General features: G+C 36.5%; 1 protein-coding gene across 1 annotated transcript in view; it reads right to left on the bottom strand.

Moving 5' to 3' along the window:
* Positions 1-9,140, bottom strand: part of LOC126760453 (paired box pox-meso protein) — a 43,472-nt gene extending 34,332 nt beyond the window's left edge. Inside the window, exon 1 of the mRNA XM_050476098.1 lies at positions 7,997-9,140. Coding sequence (XP_050332055.1) covers positions 7,997-8,006 — 10 coding nt within the window. The 5' untranslated portion in view covers positions 8,007-9,140. The remainder of the gene's footprint in view (positions 1-7,996) is intronic.
* Between the last annotated feature and the right edge of the window lie 6,946 nt (positions 9,141-16,086).

The following is a 16,086-nucleotide window of genomic DNA, read 5'->3' as shown; positions in this document are numbered from 1 at the left end:
GGGGCCATCTATATTTCGACTGGTGCGTTAGAATGTGCTATCTTTATCAATTGTCCAGTGATAATTTCATGACATTGATGATCAACATGAGGGCCAATCAAAATCCGTGATCACCGGAAATTCCATCGAAACTGTGCATGAATTCATCAAAAATCAGCCGAAATCATCATTTAAATTCATGGAAATGGAATTGAACATCTCCAAAACATCGATTTATCACATTTTGACCGAACATTTGGGCTTACGAAAGGTGTGTGCACAAATTGACTGACGACCAAAAATTGCTCAAAATCCGATGAGACGGATCGACGCTTGTGACCGACTAATTGACCAAAAATCACATTTTAACCATCAACCACTCCCCGCATTCACCTGATATGGCACCGTGCGACTTCTACCTTTTCGGAAAAATGCATTTGCCCATGAAAGGAAAGCGTTATGCAGACGTAGAGGCCATTCAAAAAGCTTGCACGGGCATACTGGCGGCCATGCAGGCCAACGAGCTAAAACACTCGTTCGACATACTTTTGGACCGTGCAAAAAGCTGTATTGAAGCAGAAGGAGACTATTTTGCATAAAATAAATTGATTTTGCCGAAAAAAACCATTTGTTCTGTCTTTTTTTTTTAAGTCCTGTTTACTTTGGAACGCACCTTGTATGTCAATGTCGTCGTATATCTCATACCGCTCATCGTTCCATTGAATGCCATATTCGCCGTGACCAACGCGCAAAGCACCATAAATCTTTCGCAGAACCTTTCTCTGGAAAAATCGTAACGTCAACTCATCAGATGTTGTAATCGTCCATTCCCCAGCATCATATAGCAGACGGGACTTATAGAGTTTGGTTTTTGTTCATCGAGAGAGGGTTTTACATCTAAATTGTCTACTCAGTTCGAAGTATGTAGCACCTGTTGGTAAGAGTTATTCTGCGTTGGATTTAGTTATTAATACCTAGTTTCAAAATATCCCCATAAATCCATTATAAATTTACGAGATGGTCCAAAATCATCATGTTCGACGTAGCGGATTAGACGTATGATAGCCATCTATGTGCATACATACACATACTATATATGCAATCATAGTAAATTTGATATTAAGTGATAAATAGAAATTATTTCTAATAATTTTGAAAAACACCGTTAAATTTTTGCACACATTTAGTCACTATACTAAGGTTGGAGTACAATTTGTTTCTACCGAATTAAGTTGACACACAAATTTTATAAAAATGAACTATGAAAATTGTTAAATATGCTTCATATCGCCTTACTTGAAGTAAATACATACATGTATATACATATTTATATTAATTTACTTTTTGACTTTACTACTCTTTTCATAATTTCTTTAAATCTCTACACGTGTATGTGATGCAAATGGACAAATATATATCCATATGTATGTAAGTCTGTGTACATATAAACATTTTTATGGACATACTAATAGCGTAATGCTCAGTTCGTTATGTGCTTTACAACGGCAGTAATGCGACTCCCTTGCGTCGACAAGTCATTGCTTTGCTCGGTCTGTTGCAGAATCGGTCACCCAAGTTCCGGAGGATTAAAGTGGATGGTATGTACACATGCACTTGTTCATACATACTATATGAATGCTTTCAGAAGTGCGTGACTAACAGCCAGCAACGGCAGTCAATATCACTACTTCGGTAGCTAATCACACTTTGGTCCTAAGCAAAGAAATGCTGAGATCGTAAATGAGCAATAAAACAAATGCGTAAAGGGATCAACACAAAAATTAAGCATTCGACGACACAACCATAAACACACACATACATATGTATAATGTGTATATATAATGTAATGTATGTATACACATATATATAGTATATGCAGTTTATATTCATTATTAACTTGGTTGCAGGAATACCAGTAGCTGCACACACACATACATACAAAAGTTACAGGAGAGTCAACCGCAACAACAAGACTAGGTAAACACTTGTATAGTCTCGTCATTGTGTACACGCCTTAATGGAAAAGCATACTTGCAAACATGGATGCCAACCGGCACAGCTGTACGGTACCAGCGGTACATGCAAGACCCGACTCTAAGCCCACCAGACTTGTCAACGATCGCCATGAACGCATAGCGACACCGGCATGTATACATACATATGTATGTATGTGCGCACGTATGAATATGTATGTAAGTTTGTATTACGGTGGAGTTGATTACGGAGACGTCAAAGGTCTCAAAAGTTAAATCTGAAAATAATATGTTCTTACGTACCCATATGTACAATTTATACATACATATGTATATGTGTATGCAAAAAATATATTTAATGCAATTGCATTCAATAAATGTCGAATAACAAGCTGAGCTTGATATTTGTCGCGACGCTCAATGTTTCACGAAAGGAAGTTTAAAATATTGTCGTAGTTGTGGTATCAAGTTGGTCTGAGCAAGCCAATTAGGTGGCGTCTCGGAAATGTGACGACGAATTGCCAGTGGCGACCGGAGGTTCGGCGTCAAATGGAAATATGATTTCGTAAATGCACACATATGTACATATGTATGTATGTACATATGTATATAAAACACGTGTGATTTTGTTGATAGACCTAAGAGTTAATCATTCTATCACTATCGATTTCTTAAATGCGTATGAGTAGTTGAACGCCAAGGAAAAATAAATGATTGTATATCTTTAGTTCATTTTATAACTTGCGTTACGTTAGGTTATGGCTTTTACAAAAGGTGGCGATCATACTTGGACTATTATAGTATATGGTGAAGTCAGAAAGTAAAACTCCTACAATCCGATGGAATCAAGAAAACGCTTTTTAACCAATTGAGCTCAGCGGGTTGTCTGAAAGTATGAGCATCCAGGCGATTAAGATTTGATCTTTCAAAGGCGGAACAACCAAGAAGGAAGTGCTAATATGTTTCTACCTCGTATTCTTCCAAAAAGCTTCGACAACTGTCGTTCAGTAAGATTTTTAAACTTAAACACCGATAGGGCCACCAGTTATAACCCCTACAACCAAATAAAAACTAACTCTACTGAGGACGAAGAATTCACTACCCCTTTTCCGATTCATTTTGGGCCAAAATTATCTTGCGTCAGAGCAAAAACTAATGGTAGATCAGCGTTGGTCAAGCTCCCGTGAAACTTTATAGATAGCAGAGCTCCTAAACGTTTCAATTCTATTTTTTTACAGCTCGTTTCTTTTCGATGTCAATGCGGCCTAGCAGCCATCTTATACAAAGTGACTTAATGCCGTCGATAAAGAAATTATGCATTCGGGTTGGTGGTAAATTTTATTTTGTAAATCAATATACCTCAAACGATTGACTCCTTTCAATGGCGGTACGACAATTTAGTCAATACATCTTAAGAGTACCTAACAATTAGTTGCTGTAAATCCTATACGAAACATACCCTATACATATATGTATGTATGTACATAACTTTTGACGCTTGGACGAACCAAATGGAAGCTTTAAACTCATCATCTTCTTCTTCTTTATTACTGGCGTAGACACTGCTTACGCGATTACAGCCGAGTTAACAACAGCGCGCCAGTCGTTTCTTCTTTTCGCTACGTGGCGCCAATTGGATTTTCCAAGCGAAGCCAGGTCCTTCTTCACTTGGTCCTTCCAACGGTGTGGAGGTCTTCCTCTTCCTCTGCTTCCCCCGGCGGGTAATGCGTTGAATACTTTTAGAGCTGGAGTGTTTTCGTCCATTCGGACAACATGACCTAGCCAGCGTGGCCGCTGTCTTTTAATTCGCTGAACTATGTCAATGTCGTCGTATATCTCGTACAGCTTATCGTTCCATCGAATACGATATTCGCCGTGGCCAATGCGCAAAGGACCATAAATCTTTCGCAGAACCTTTCTCTAGAATACTCACAACATCGACTCATCGGTTGTTATCATCGTCCAGGCCTCAGCACCATATAGCAGGACGGTAATTATGAGCGACTTATAGAGTTTGGTTTTTGTTTGCTGAGAGAGGACTTTACTTTTCAATTGCCTACTCAGTCCGAAGCAGCACCTGTTGCCAAGAGTTGTCCTGCGTTGGATTAACTCATTGAACTCATCATCTCTCTACAGAAATCTGATAATATGTAAGTATGTATGCATGTTTCTCGTCATCAGCTGAGGTAATCTGAAGTCAATATTTAGAACTTCCTTCTAAGCTATTAACCATATAACTTCATGATTTTAATTAGCTCTTGTACTATAAGATTTCGACACTTATAAAATACTTTTTTTTATAGATGTCGGTAGGTACAGTGCTTTGTGTCTGCACATGTATGTAACTTAAAGAGAGAAAATGAGCTAGCACTGAAGTGTTTTACCAACAACTTGAGGAACGCACGACAAACAATATAAACACTTTAGCGCTGAAATCTCAATTCTTCAAAGCCTCCCGCTGCTAAATCGAGATTTCAACCTGTGTTCGGGCACATCAATAGCTCCCCAACCATACCTGCACACACAAACATAAGCGCAAAGGCACAGGGTTACACTCGCCGGTGTTGATCATTCCATCATTCACGGCTAGAGAGCTACCGTGTTGCTGGATTGCCAAGTACAAAGTAAACATAGTCGACGGTATATATGCATAATATCTTTTATTGGAGTCATATGTATGTTCGCTGTACCTTTCCAAACGTACTCTGCTCTTATATGACTTATGCTATACTATATGTTTGCCGACGATTTTCGATGCAACGTGTCGTTTGTAGTTGCGCATGATCGCCCGCCAGTCGGTAGCTGTTTGCCACCATTGACTGTGATCGTTGGTCACTAACAACAACAACACTTCGATATGTAAACACATACATACACACGGTACACGGTACGGGTCAAGAGTGGTGTCTGGTGGTACCAGTAGTGTTGTTGGTCTAGTTGTGAGGCAGACGTTCGATGGCTTACCGATCGTTGACTGACTTCCTAATTTAACTAATGATCGTTGTAATGTTTGATGTTTGTTTGACTTGCTGAATCGTAAATTTGTGTATGTATGTGTGTTTGGTGCGAGTAGTTTCATTGATTTTGAAAATGCCTTGCTACTTTAGCTCTTCTCTTGGCTCTATCATCGTTTGTTTACTGTAAAGGCTGTTGTGCCGACTCTTTGGTAGGTACATACGTATGTATGTATATATGGCTACTGATTTGGTGGTCTAAAATTTACGGATTTATTTGACAACATTTTTGTTGAATGTTTATTTACTTATTAATTTTCATTTAACAAATGTGTTCGATTTTGAGAGCGACTCACCGCCACGCACTTTACGCTATACTTTGGCTTGTAGTAGTTATGTCTATAAATAGGTAGAGACTTTTTGGTAAATGTGCACACGTACATAAATAAAATATGTATATTAGCTCTCATGTTAATAAATTTGTAGTTTTCTTGCTGTTTTGCTAATTTGGCACATGTCAAGAAACCGCAAAATAAGTTAACGACTATTTTATTTATTCTAAATTATGAATTAGTAATTTAAATAAAAAATTTTTATTATAAAAAAAATAAAGTAAGTACGCCGACCGTACTTTCAGCCTTTTCTTCATATATATAGAAATAGCTATAATATAGCGCCTTTGATACCAGGTTGCCACAGCCTGTCATTGAATTCAAGGCGTGTGCCTCAATGTTATCTGATGAGTAAGCGTACTTACATAGATGTAATAAATCAACTCTGAGCTACTTTACATACGTAGGTCTATTGAAAAGCTTTTTCGTGGCATATCTCAGTAAGCTCGATGTACAAGTATACTATTGCCTACCAGAACGCAACGGCTTTTGGAAGAAATGTTTGATGACGCTAGTTTCAGAAATTTAGTGATGTACTCATTCTTCATCCATTGTCATAAATCGACGAGAATACTTGTCTTTACTGCTTGTGATCAGATAGAGGTTGCCGTTTGAATGTTTGCCTTTTTGACCAATGTTCAAAACCACTCAATCGCACGTTAAGCCTTTTCATTTGTAAAACCTCGTGTTTGATATGGCCCTTCGAGAACTTGACCATTGTATATACCGAGCAGATTAGCCGTAACGTTTATTAAGTCATAGCTTTGCTTCAATGGATTTTTTTTTTTGTCAGAAAATAGTACCTTTTGCAAAATATGAATTTCTCTTTTTTCCATTGTAGCAAAAATAGCAGAGGTTGCATCACATTGACACCAATAACTTGGGAACTTTGATAGATAGATAGATAGAACTTTGATAAACGATAGATTTTTTTTTATTTTTTCCGTGATCCCAACAACGTCCAACAACTCTCAGGAGCATATAATCAGAGAATGCTGAACTCTCCTTAAAGATGGAATCCTTTTGTATTGTTTTTAAAATTATTTTAGTTATAACGGGTGATTGAAGTAGAGATACTTTTTTCAAAAGTTTTCTAGTCTTTTTTGACAGATCCCGTGTGAGTCCTGTCAAGCTGGCATGTCATTTTTGTTCAGTATTGTTTGGCATTTCATCATGTAAAAACTTTCGTCTGAATTAGTTTTACAAACGACATCACTTCGCTTTATGGGCTCTTGAAAAGTTCCAAGAAGATCCGACGTTTTCGAGCCAAATTTTGTTCAGCGATGAGGACCTTTTCTGGCTCTTTGCGTACGTAAACAAGCAAAATTGTCGCCGTCGGGACGAAAAGCAACCGGAAAAGATTAAACAGCTGCCATTTCATTTAGAAAAAATAAACAATTTGGTGTGGTTTGTAGCCGGTGGAACAATCGTTCGATATTTCTTCAAAAATGATGCTGGTGAGAAGGTGACCGTCAATGGCGACCGTGATTGCTCCATGATAACCGACCATTTGATGCCTGAAATAAAACTCGTGAGCTCGGCGACATTTGGTTTCAGCAAAACGGCGCCACTTCCCACACATCGTAACAATCAATGGATGTATAGAATGAACACTTCGGGGAGCAGATAATTTCACTTTTTAAGTCGGTCAATTGGGCACCAAGATCATGTGATATCACACCGTTAGACTTTTTCTGTGGATATATATAAAGCCTAAAGTCTATGCGGACAATCCCGCTTCGATTCAGGCCTTGGAGCAAAACATCACGAGTGTCATTCGCCAGTTACCAGTCGAAATGCTTGAAGTAGTCATCGAAAAACTGATGGAGCATCTGAGACGCAGCCGCGGCTAACATTTGAAAGAGATAATTCAAAAAAATAAATGCCAAATAATGTTCTTTCGAAGGATAATGAACATTCGCCATTAAATTTGAAGTTTCTGTGTTTTTTCTTCAAAAAAATAGGGAACCTCGAAATGGATCACTCTTTAAAAAAGAATTTTTAGTTCGTTTTGCTTGTGTGACATTATGCTTAATTTTTGTTTAAACTTTTTGTCTAAACTGTTTTGCCGTTAAGTGGAGAGTGGAAAAATTGTGTAAATATGAACACGGCATGTAAACAAAACTTCAATAAAAACAATCTAAAACCACTAAGAAGCTCTACAACACTATAACTTATAAACTTGTTTAATTTTATGATATACTAATTGGTGAGCTAATGAAGACATAATAAATATATAGTATATGTGTGTATATATTGAGACATATTTATATATAAATCTGCTTTTTGATCAAGAATATGAATAAGATTGGAATAAATTACGGTTGTATTCTTTTATAGAAAAATAGAAACATCCAAGCGAACTTAAAATGCCGACGGCTTACAAGAATAATTTTTTCTCCCAAAATATTATCAAATAAAAGTTTATCAAATGCAGTGAGTCGCTAAGTTGCTTAGCTGTGACTCAGCTTGCAGTCAAGTGATCGTGGGACCTTTCTTTTCAGCCAGTCAACCAATCAAATTGTCTATATTTACAAAATCTCATATTTGCAGTGCTAATAATGGCTTTGATGCTAAAAAAACTTACTTTTACTTCTATCGTCTTATGCTTTCATATAAATTCAAATATATAATATATACATATATATAATTTAATTCAGTGTATTTTATGTATATGGTCGTTTTCTGTTAATCTTACCTGGATCCATATGTGAGCCAATTAAGAGTTTTGCGCTTGCCTATGTCACTAAAAAATTATGGAATTTTCTTTAAGCCGCTTCGGGGAATTCCAAGCGCAAAATTTTGTAGCTTTTACCGGTGTAAATTGTTATTTTTGTTGTAGTTGCGTTCAATTTCTTAATGTAAATATGTATGCACTTAAGTACATATACAAATATGGACTTAAAAAATCACTTTCTGCTTCTTCGTTGCGTTAGTTTCCAAGCCACTGCCTATTAATATACTTCGCTTGGCAGTAATAAATTTTATTAGCACTTTTCCATAGTATTTTTTTCTGTTAAGAAGTTTAGCTTGCACTTCACTTTTTGTTTATTCAAATATTTTGCACTAATTTCGGTTTTCGTTAGAGACAGAGGTACTAACAAGCTTGATAGCCAAACTCACGCTTATTGATTGCTTGGCTCTAGGGTCATACTATAGATCGGTGTAGCTTATGTTTGACAATAAGCTTAAGGTGCGCTTATCATAGCAATGCCACAATGTTGTATTATCTTTTTTATGGTTCAAATCGTTATACAGCCAAAAAAAGAACAGTTCTACTATCGGCGCGGAGTCCACGTAAAATATTTCTTTCAAATATGTATGTCTATTATCCGTGTTGTTGTCACCGTTGGCATTTAAGCGCGTATGCCAAATGTTAAAAGCCCTTCACAATCACATAACGTTCGAGCAAAGCTCAAACAAAGTTTCTATGAAGTGAAATGCATAAAAAAGAACAAAAACGCACACACACATAAACAAACACCTCAAATGTTTGAAAATCGTGCGAAAAAGGTGGCGAAATGCAAAAACAAATTTTAACACCCACAATTTTTTTTATTTTTCCCGCACTTTAGTGTTTATTTTCTTTTTCAAGCACTCAATATTTGAAGTTCAATCTTTGTATGAGTATATATGTTTGTAAGTATATTGTTAGTACGTACGACAATGTTGAGCTCTGATCTGTTTCGATTCGATTCGATGCGTTGCTCTGCGATGCGATGTACCACGTTACGATCAATATAATTGATGCGATCTGATGCGAAGCGACGCGACACGTTCTGCCACTTTTTCTTACTCGACTACGCATACGACGAATGTGTGCCCCAACGTGTTGTTCGTCAGCCGCCGCGCTCGTTTCAACTAATACCACATTTAGCGCAACGATCAACAGCATCCACCAAGAGTGATCGTTTCGGCCATGTCTGGCATCGTGTGTATGAAAGTGAGAAGAAACAAAAATACCATATTGTTATTGTTGGTTTTGCTGTTGTATTTTGTTGTTGCATTTCAATTGCTTGTGTATTTGTGTTGATTCTGTTTGGTTATTCATTTACGCCGATCTATTCTTGAAGACAGCGACGGTATACACACTCGGATACGTACATATCTTGCGCCTATAGGGCGACTTTTGTGTTGGTGAGCGCTAATGGCGCTGCAATGCATTCGTGTGTGCGCAAATGCATAGAAAAAAGATGAAGTACATCATATAAGAAACACAGGGGCGGATTCAAAGGTGATAGGAGAAAGAATTTTTTTTTGCTAATAATTTTTTGTAACAGAAAATCCAAAGAAAAATTATTTTTTGTTGTTTTTACAATTGTGTTTTTAATTTCTGAATGTTTTTAAAGCGCGTTGCCTTGGTTTCCTCGATAAAAGCCATTTTACCGGCCAGTCCAAAAGTGCAAAAACAGAACCGGTTAACCTACTTTTTTTCATTCCATTAATCGCTGATAAATATGCAATCCTCACTTAGCCTCAGTAGTTTTTAACGGTGTTTCCACAGAATGGAGAGAGTATTAAGAGTTGGATAAAAATTCTCGAACAAGTACAATTGAATTCGGAGGAGTTTCTGCGTCATTTCATATGATCTACCAATCGTGGGTCTCCAGGTGCACACCAGAGACCAAGGACCAGTCGAAAAAGTGGACATCACCAGGCGAACTTGTACCAAAGAAGACGAAGACTAGGCTAAATCTTTGTCTTTGTATCAAATGGGTAGCAGAGGATCCTACAACCTTTTATACTGTTGCCACCTGTTGCTCCAGAGTATTATAGTTTTGTTCACCTAATGGTTTTACGTATCTCCTAAAACTAATCGATCAGAAAGACAAGAAAAGTTGAAATCCGGGTGAACCAATTTGTGAGCGAAAATGTTATAAAAAGTTCTACCGACAATATGAAAATGGATGAAATCGAAAAATAACCCAGCTCACTAAGCGCAAAATTTCTAAAAGCGCAACAAATCAATAATTAATTACGTCATAGACCTTAAATTTTACCTCCGAGATGGTATGAAAAGGCTTTATGGGAGCTGGTGTGAAAATTGGACGATGGGCGTGGCACCGCTCACTTTTTGGTAAAATCACATATTTCGGGAGTCAACATACCGAAAAATCGTTCAAATTGAAACAAAACTGTCCAAGCCCCTAGGTACTATGTGGAACCCAGTATCTATAGTTGACTTTTGACCGCAAATATAAATAAGTCAATGTGTCAGACAGTCATTCAGACAGAAATCTTTCCTGACGATACCATTTCTGTGTATCAGAAACGGATTGAATAAAGATTTTCGAACTTCCATGTGATTTTATGCTGGATATATCGCCTAATATTTGAGTTATGATTATAACATTGTATCTTTGTGCCAAAAATAGATAAAATTGGGTGAAAACTTCACCATATAACTCTTATCAGGACTCTTGAACATCCGGCTTACTTTGCTCCATATGATTAGTGATTGTATGTGAGTACCTTAATGAAAACCAGGGCATTTTTTAGTGTGTGACATCATATCTAATAGTTAACAAATAAAATCGGATCGATACTACCCCAACTCTCATATACTACGTGTAATCATTTTCGATTTTCTAACAAATCCAATGCCGAATTTGTCGGTCATATATAAAATTGTCGTTTTATAATATATCTTAAGATATTTTGCTGGCAAGTTGCAAGTATATAAAATGTTCGGTTATACCCGAACTTAGCCCTATCTTACTTGTTATGGATAGATTCAACACATTTTGTTTAAAATTTGGATATGAAGCGTATTAAAGCTAGATTTGTACCGAAAGACCAGAATCTGTTGAAAAACGATATGGAGTATAGGTTGCTAGAGAAATGCTTGACAACGTAGATAAGGGTCGTACCTTCATCAACCGATTATTGGACGTCAAAAACTATACAACGCTCTAACATATAACCCTACAAAAAAGACGATGAAAAGCCACAGTCATCACAGGGGCTTACAACAAGTGTGTGGGAAAATGGATTAAGCGTTGACATTTTTGTATTTGTTTATTTCGATAATAAATATAAAAATATTTGTCTTAAAATACTTGAAAATATAAGTTATTTTTTAGTAAGTCCGAGTTATATTTGATCAGATAATAATGAATAATAATATAAAGAGTATAGATTTGAAATAAGCTGATATTGGTAATTTCATCAATCTACTGTCTCATCTTTTACCGATTTAGATGCAGACAACCTATGTATATAACGTGTACCATGAAATACGAAAAAAATTTTTCCCCTTCGATCAGTTCTTATAACTTTAATAATTTGTGAAAAAATAAAATAAACCAATTGGCCGTGGCCTATAAAGACCTGAACCTTATGGAAAATAAGTTCCTTTAGATACAATACGTATATTTTTATGAAATTAATAGGAATATTCTTCAGTTACTGCTACATGAATGGATGGGATATCATTATAAAATGCTCCTTTTATGTCATTTATCTGTTTTGGAAATAAAAAACAATCATATGGTGTTACCTCAGGCAAATGTGGAGCATGAATGATGAGAAAAATCCATTTAATCATTAAAAACACGCTCACTTTCTTGGGCTTCATATGATTCATAATTTTTCCGAATAACATTTATTCATAATAAATTTTTATAAAAGCGCCTCTTTGTGGAAACGGCCGTGAATATTTAAAAAGAAACCCATTCAATATTTTTCTCAACACACCAGCATAAAGCTACAACAATTTTGTAGACAAGCAAAATTATTTTCACTCTGCCTTTAAGCATCGATCGCCTCGTCTCGCATTTAGATATGTATCCACGGTGTATCTGTATATGGCTGAGCCTTTCTATATGTGTTAGTCACCTTGCGATCGCATTGGATATGCATGTGTTGTGTGTGTGGGGGCATATATGTATGTGCGTGTGTTTGCTTGTGTGTGTTAAAAAGAGCATTGTGTTTGTGTAACTGGTCGTCGCGGCTGTTTGACTGCTTTGAATGGCTAACAATACGCAACCGGGCGGAGTTAATGCTTGAATGGCCAATCTGAAGCAAGTAAGCGTATCCGCAGCGTTACGCCGAGTGCGCGATGTCATGACTTTTTAGCGTCATTGCGCTCGCGTCGCGTCGAGTGACATTGTAGGCGGAGCAGATCCAACTCATTCAGGTATGTATGAAAATATACTATATGTACATACATAATACTATATATGGATTTATATGGAGGTATGTATGTATGCTGATATCATTGTACTTTAAAACGCTCATGTGCATGTATATATGCATGTACATATGTATGTATGTTTACGTGTACTATTTTAATTCCATATTTATATCCTGATGTGTGTAAATTTTTTTTTCAGATATTGAAATAGTATGTAAATGGATTTAATTAGAATTGAATTTTATTAGTCAGTGCCCTAAAAGCTCGAAAACTAATTTAACCATTTAAAAGTATTCATTAAACCCATATGTAAACATATTTGTATATATGTATACCACATATTTATATATGCATATAAATAGCTCTATTCCTAGTTAGAGTCTCTTCGCTGCAGTTTTCCTCAGTTACATGCTCTGCTTTGCTGCATTTCCAATTGCGTTGAGCCGTTGCGTCTTGGTTGGTTAGTATTAATTACGAATGCAAAAATGAAATAAAGTACACACATACATATGTACACACACACATTCCTCGTACTTGAGATCCTGTCACTCTGCGTGCTGATCCGATCAAAGTTTAATGATTTGATTGTATAATTTTGTAAGCTATAAATAAATATGTACGCAATGAATATTTATATGTGTACAATTAATTTTAATGTAAAAATTATATGTTTCCACACATAATAATAAGCAATACAATAATCCGAATGACGCCGCTAGAAATTCCCATTTAAGGATTTACATGCGTTTCACGGCTTAAAAAAATCGTTTTTTTTATTTTCTTGTTTAATTCTATAACATCTCTACAATAAGTTGACTCGAGTAATACTTTTGGAGGTACCGCTTTGAAAAGTTGCGTGCTTGAGTTTGATTATTACAGGGTTTGTCCGGAAAGTAGCAGGATTGAGTCGATTTAAAAAAAATTATTGAACCAATCGTTACAATTCTTTAAAAACTTTCAAAATAGGTTCCTTTTGCGTCGATGCAGCGCTGCCAGCGATTTCCAAGCATTGAAGGGGTTACGGAAGGCATTTTCCGGAATAGCCTTGAGAGCCGAGGTGCATTCTGCTTGGATCCCCTCTGTCGTCTCAAAATGCTTGCCTTTCATCGGCCTTTTCAACAAACAAAAACGTCCGGAGTAGCCACATCTGTGCTGTAGGGCGGCTGTAGAAGCCGTGTGATGCCGGCCTTGGTTAGGTAGCTGTTCACAAGAAAGGCGGTGTAAGCCGGGGCGTTGTCGTGGTGCAACTTCCAATCGGCTGCGATGTCTTGTCGGACCCGATTGACCCTTCATTTACGGCCTGCAACACTCACAGAAACACGTCGCGCGAAAATGGTTGTCCTGGCTTTCCAGGTGCTCGGAGACAAGCCGCTCGTTCGTTAGCTATGAACGCCTTCTACCGAATCCAACCGGTGCCCGCACGCTCCGAAGTACAGTCGCGGTGGAAGAAAATCAGTCCTATTACTTTCCGGACAAACCCTGTACTCACTAAAAACTTTTTTTCTCGAAACGTCAATAAAATTTGCAATTTTTTGTAAAAACGTCTGCCAAAAGTATAATTTTCACTTTTTTGGTTTTTCTTCGCGAAATGCCTTGTTTGTGGTCTTAATTAAAATACGTATTTTTTTATTTTTACTTCGAATGATGCTTTAAGAAGATCTGCTCAAAACGGAGGCATCTTTTTTCCGAGAAACTGTCACAATTGCCGGGTTTTAAAGATTTTCGTTTGAAAATTTCACAAAATCTATGTAAAATGTGAATCTTTGGAATAACAAAAAGTTAAGGTAAGTATTTACTCGTTTTTTACTCGACGGAACCCATGTAACCTCTTAGTTATGGTGGAAGCTATAAGGCGGAACATCTATTTTTAAATTGTTTTTATTTGTTAAATTATTATTTTAATTTATTTATTTAATATTCATTTAACAATGCAATAATATGGAATTTATAAATCATTGACACATTAAAATTCCATATTTTAGGGCGTAGAAGTAACAAATATGCATCCTTTGTGCCACACACTGACTTCTAAAATTGGATCGCCAGATCCTCATAAATCACCGATAAACGTTTTGATCTTACGTATCATTCATTTTTAATGCTGTTAAATTCAATTCCAGCCACTTCGCTAGGTTCGTCGAAGCTCTGTCTACTGAGATATTTCAATCTATCGCAGTCTGAGAAATAGAAAATTGAAAAATTTAAAAGTTGGCACCATTTCCCCTTCCTCCATACAGCTTCGGCAAAGAGCTTCCGACAAAATTTTTAGCCGCACCACGTGTAAACCTAATGGATATTGTCCAAATTTCAGTTTTTATCTTTAGCCGTTTCACACGTCTAGAAATGAAAAGTGGAGCAGTTCATTATGAAGGGTAGTACCATTTAACAAATCTCAGGAGTGAAAGGAAAACTCCTTACTATTTTATTTACAAGGCATTTCGAATAGTCAAGATTTCGATTCTATTAAAAAGAGAGCATAGTGAACTAATACTCTATACTGATTCGATTTACGATTCTCCGGCTATCGCCAGTTCTTACTGTTCGGTTTGTATTTATAAAGATGGGATTAATTTTTGTCCATAGGTACTATTCCGGTAATAAATGAAGTTTACCCGAATCCTTTTCATATTTGTTCGTCGAAAAAATGAGCGATTTCGACAAATATATCAGAGAGCAGAGTATTTCCTCGTTTTATTACCTTCTCGTCGTTAGCTTCGCTGGCCAGAATTCTGTTGAGAAGTGTTTAGGAATTCCTAAAGTACCCAAAACGATATCAAGCACCCATGACTTACCATCGTTAAAGTTAAATCAGACCATAACTACAAACTTTTCAAAAAAATAATTTACGAGAAAAAAATTCTGTTTCGAACTGAATCTGATATATTGTCTGATATATTGAAAAATATCGAGAAATAATAAAAAAAAGGATAGTTTGATAAATATGTACGCGACGGGTCCTCTAATAACTTTTAGGACGCAACAAAATTTTTAAAGACAAAAATTAAATAGTTTTCAATTTACACACGACCTCCGACGGCGCACTGCTGCTATGATTCCAGCCTTCTGCGTGGTTGAAACCTAATGTCCATAGAATAAACTATGGTAAAAACATGATTAAAAAAACAGAGCATGCAAAGTAAAATTGATTGAACTACACTTTAGAAGCCTATAACGCAAAAAATATTTCAAAAATTATATTTCCAAAGATATAGACTATCGAAATATGCAAAAACTTTTCAAATATTTTGCAATAGATGTACCCTAAACTCGATACACTTGATTCAGAGATGCTTCAAATTCCTTTAACCCATCTGAAAAATACCTTTCTTGCATATCAGTAAAGTAGAGTGCCTTTTTAAGTTTGAAAACGAAAAAGGGGAATACGGTGGATTTGTATCGTAATTCGACCAAACTGAGTCAGCGATGTCATGGAGGACGGACACTTTCTTCTTCGCCAAATTCGACTGTTTTTCAGCAAATCAGCTCATTAAGTCGCCATAGTAGAGCACGGAAACGTTTTCACTCTTACAACTCTAAACTACATACATATATAGCTCAGAAATTGTGAATCCTAGAAAGCCGAGGTCGTCATCCTCCGATAAGGCAGTATTCGTCTTCTGCAGAGCAGGTTCGCTCGTGAAGCCAATTAAATA

Source organism: Bactrocera neohumeralis, chromosome 2 (genome assembly GCF_024586455.1).
Source record: "Bactrocera neohumeralis isolate Rockhampton chromosome 2, APGP_CSIRO_Bneo_wtdbg2-racon-allhic-juicebox.fasta_v2, whole genome shotgun sequence".
NCBI lineage: Eukaryota > Metazoa > Arthropoda > Insecta > Diptera > Tephritidae > Bactrocera > Bactrocera neohumeralis.
The sequence above is the reverse complement of the archived record's forward strand: the minus strand, read 5'-3'. Positions and strand labels throughout refer to the sequence as shown.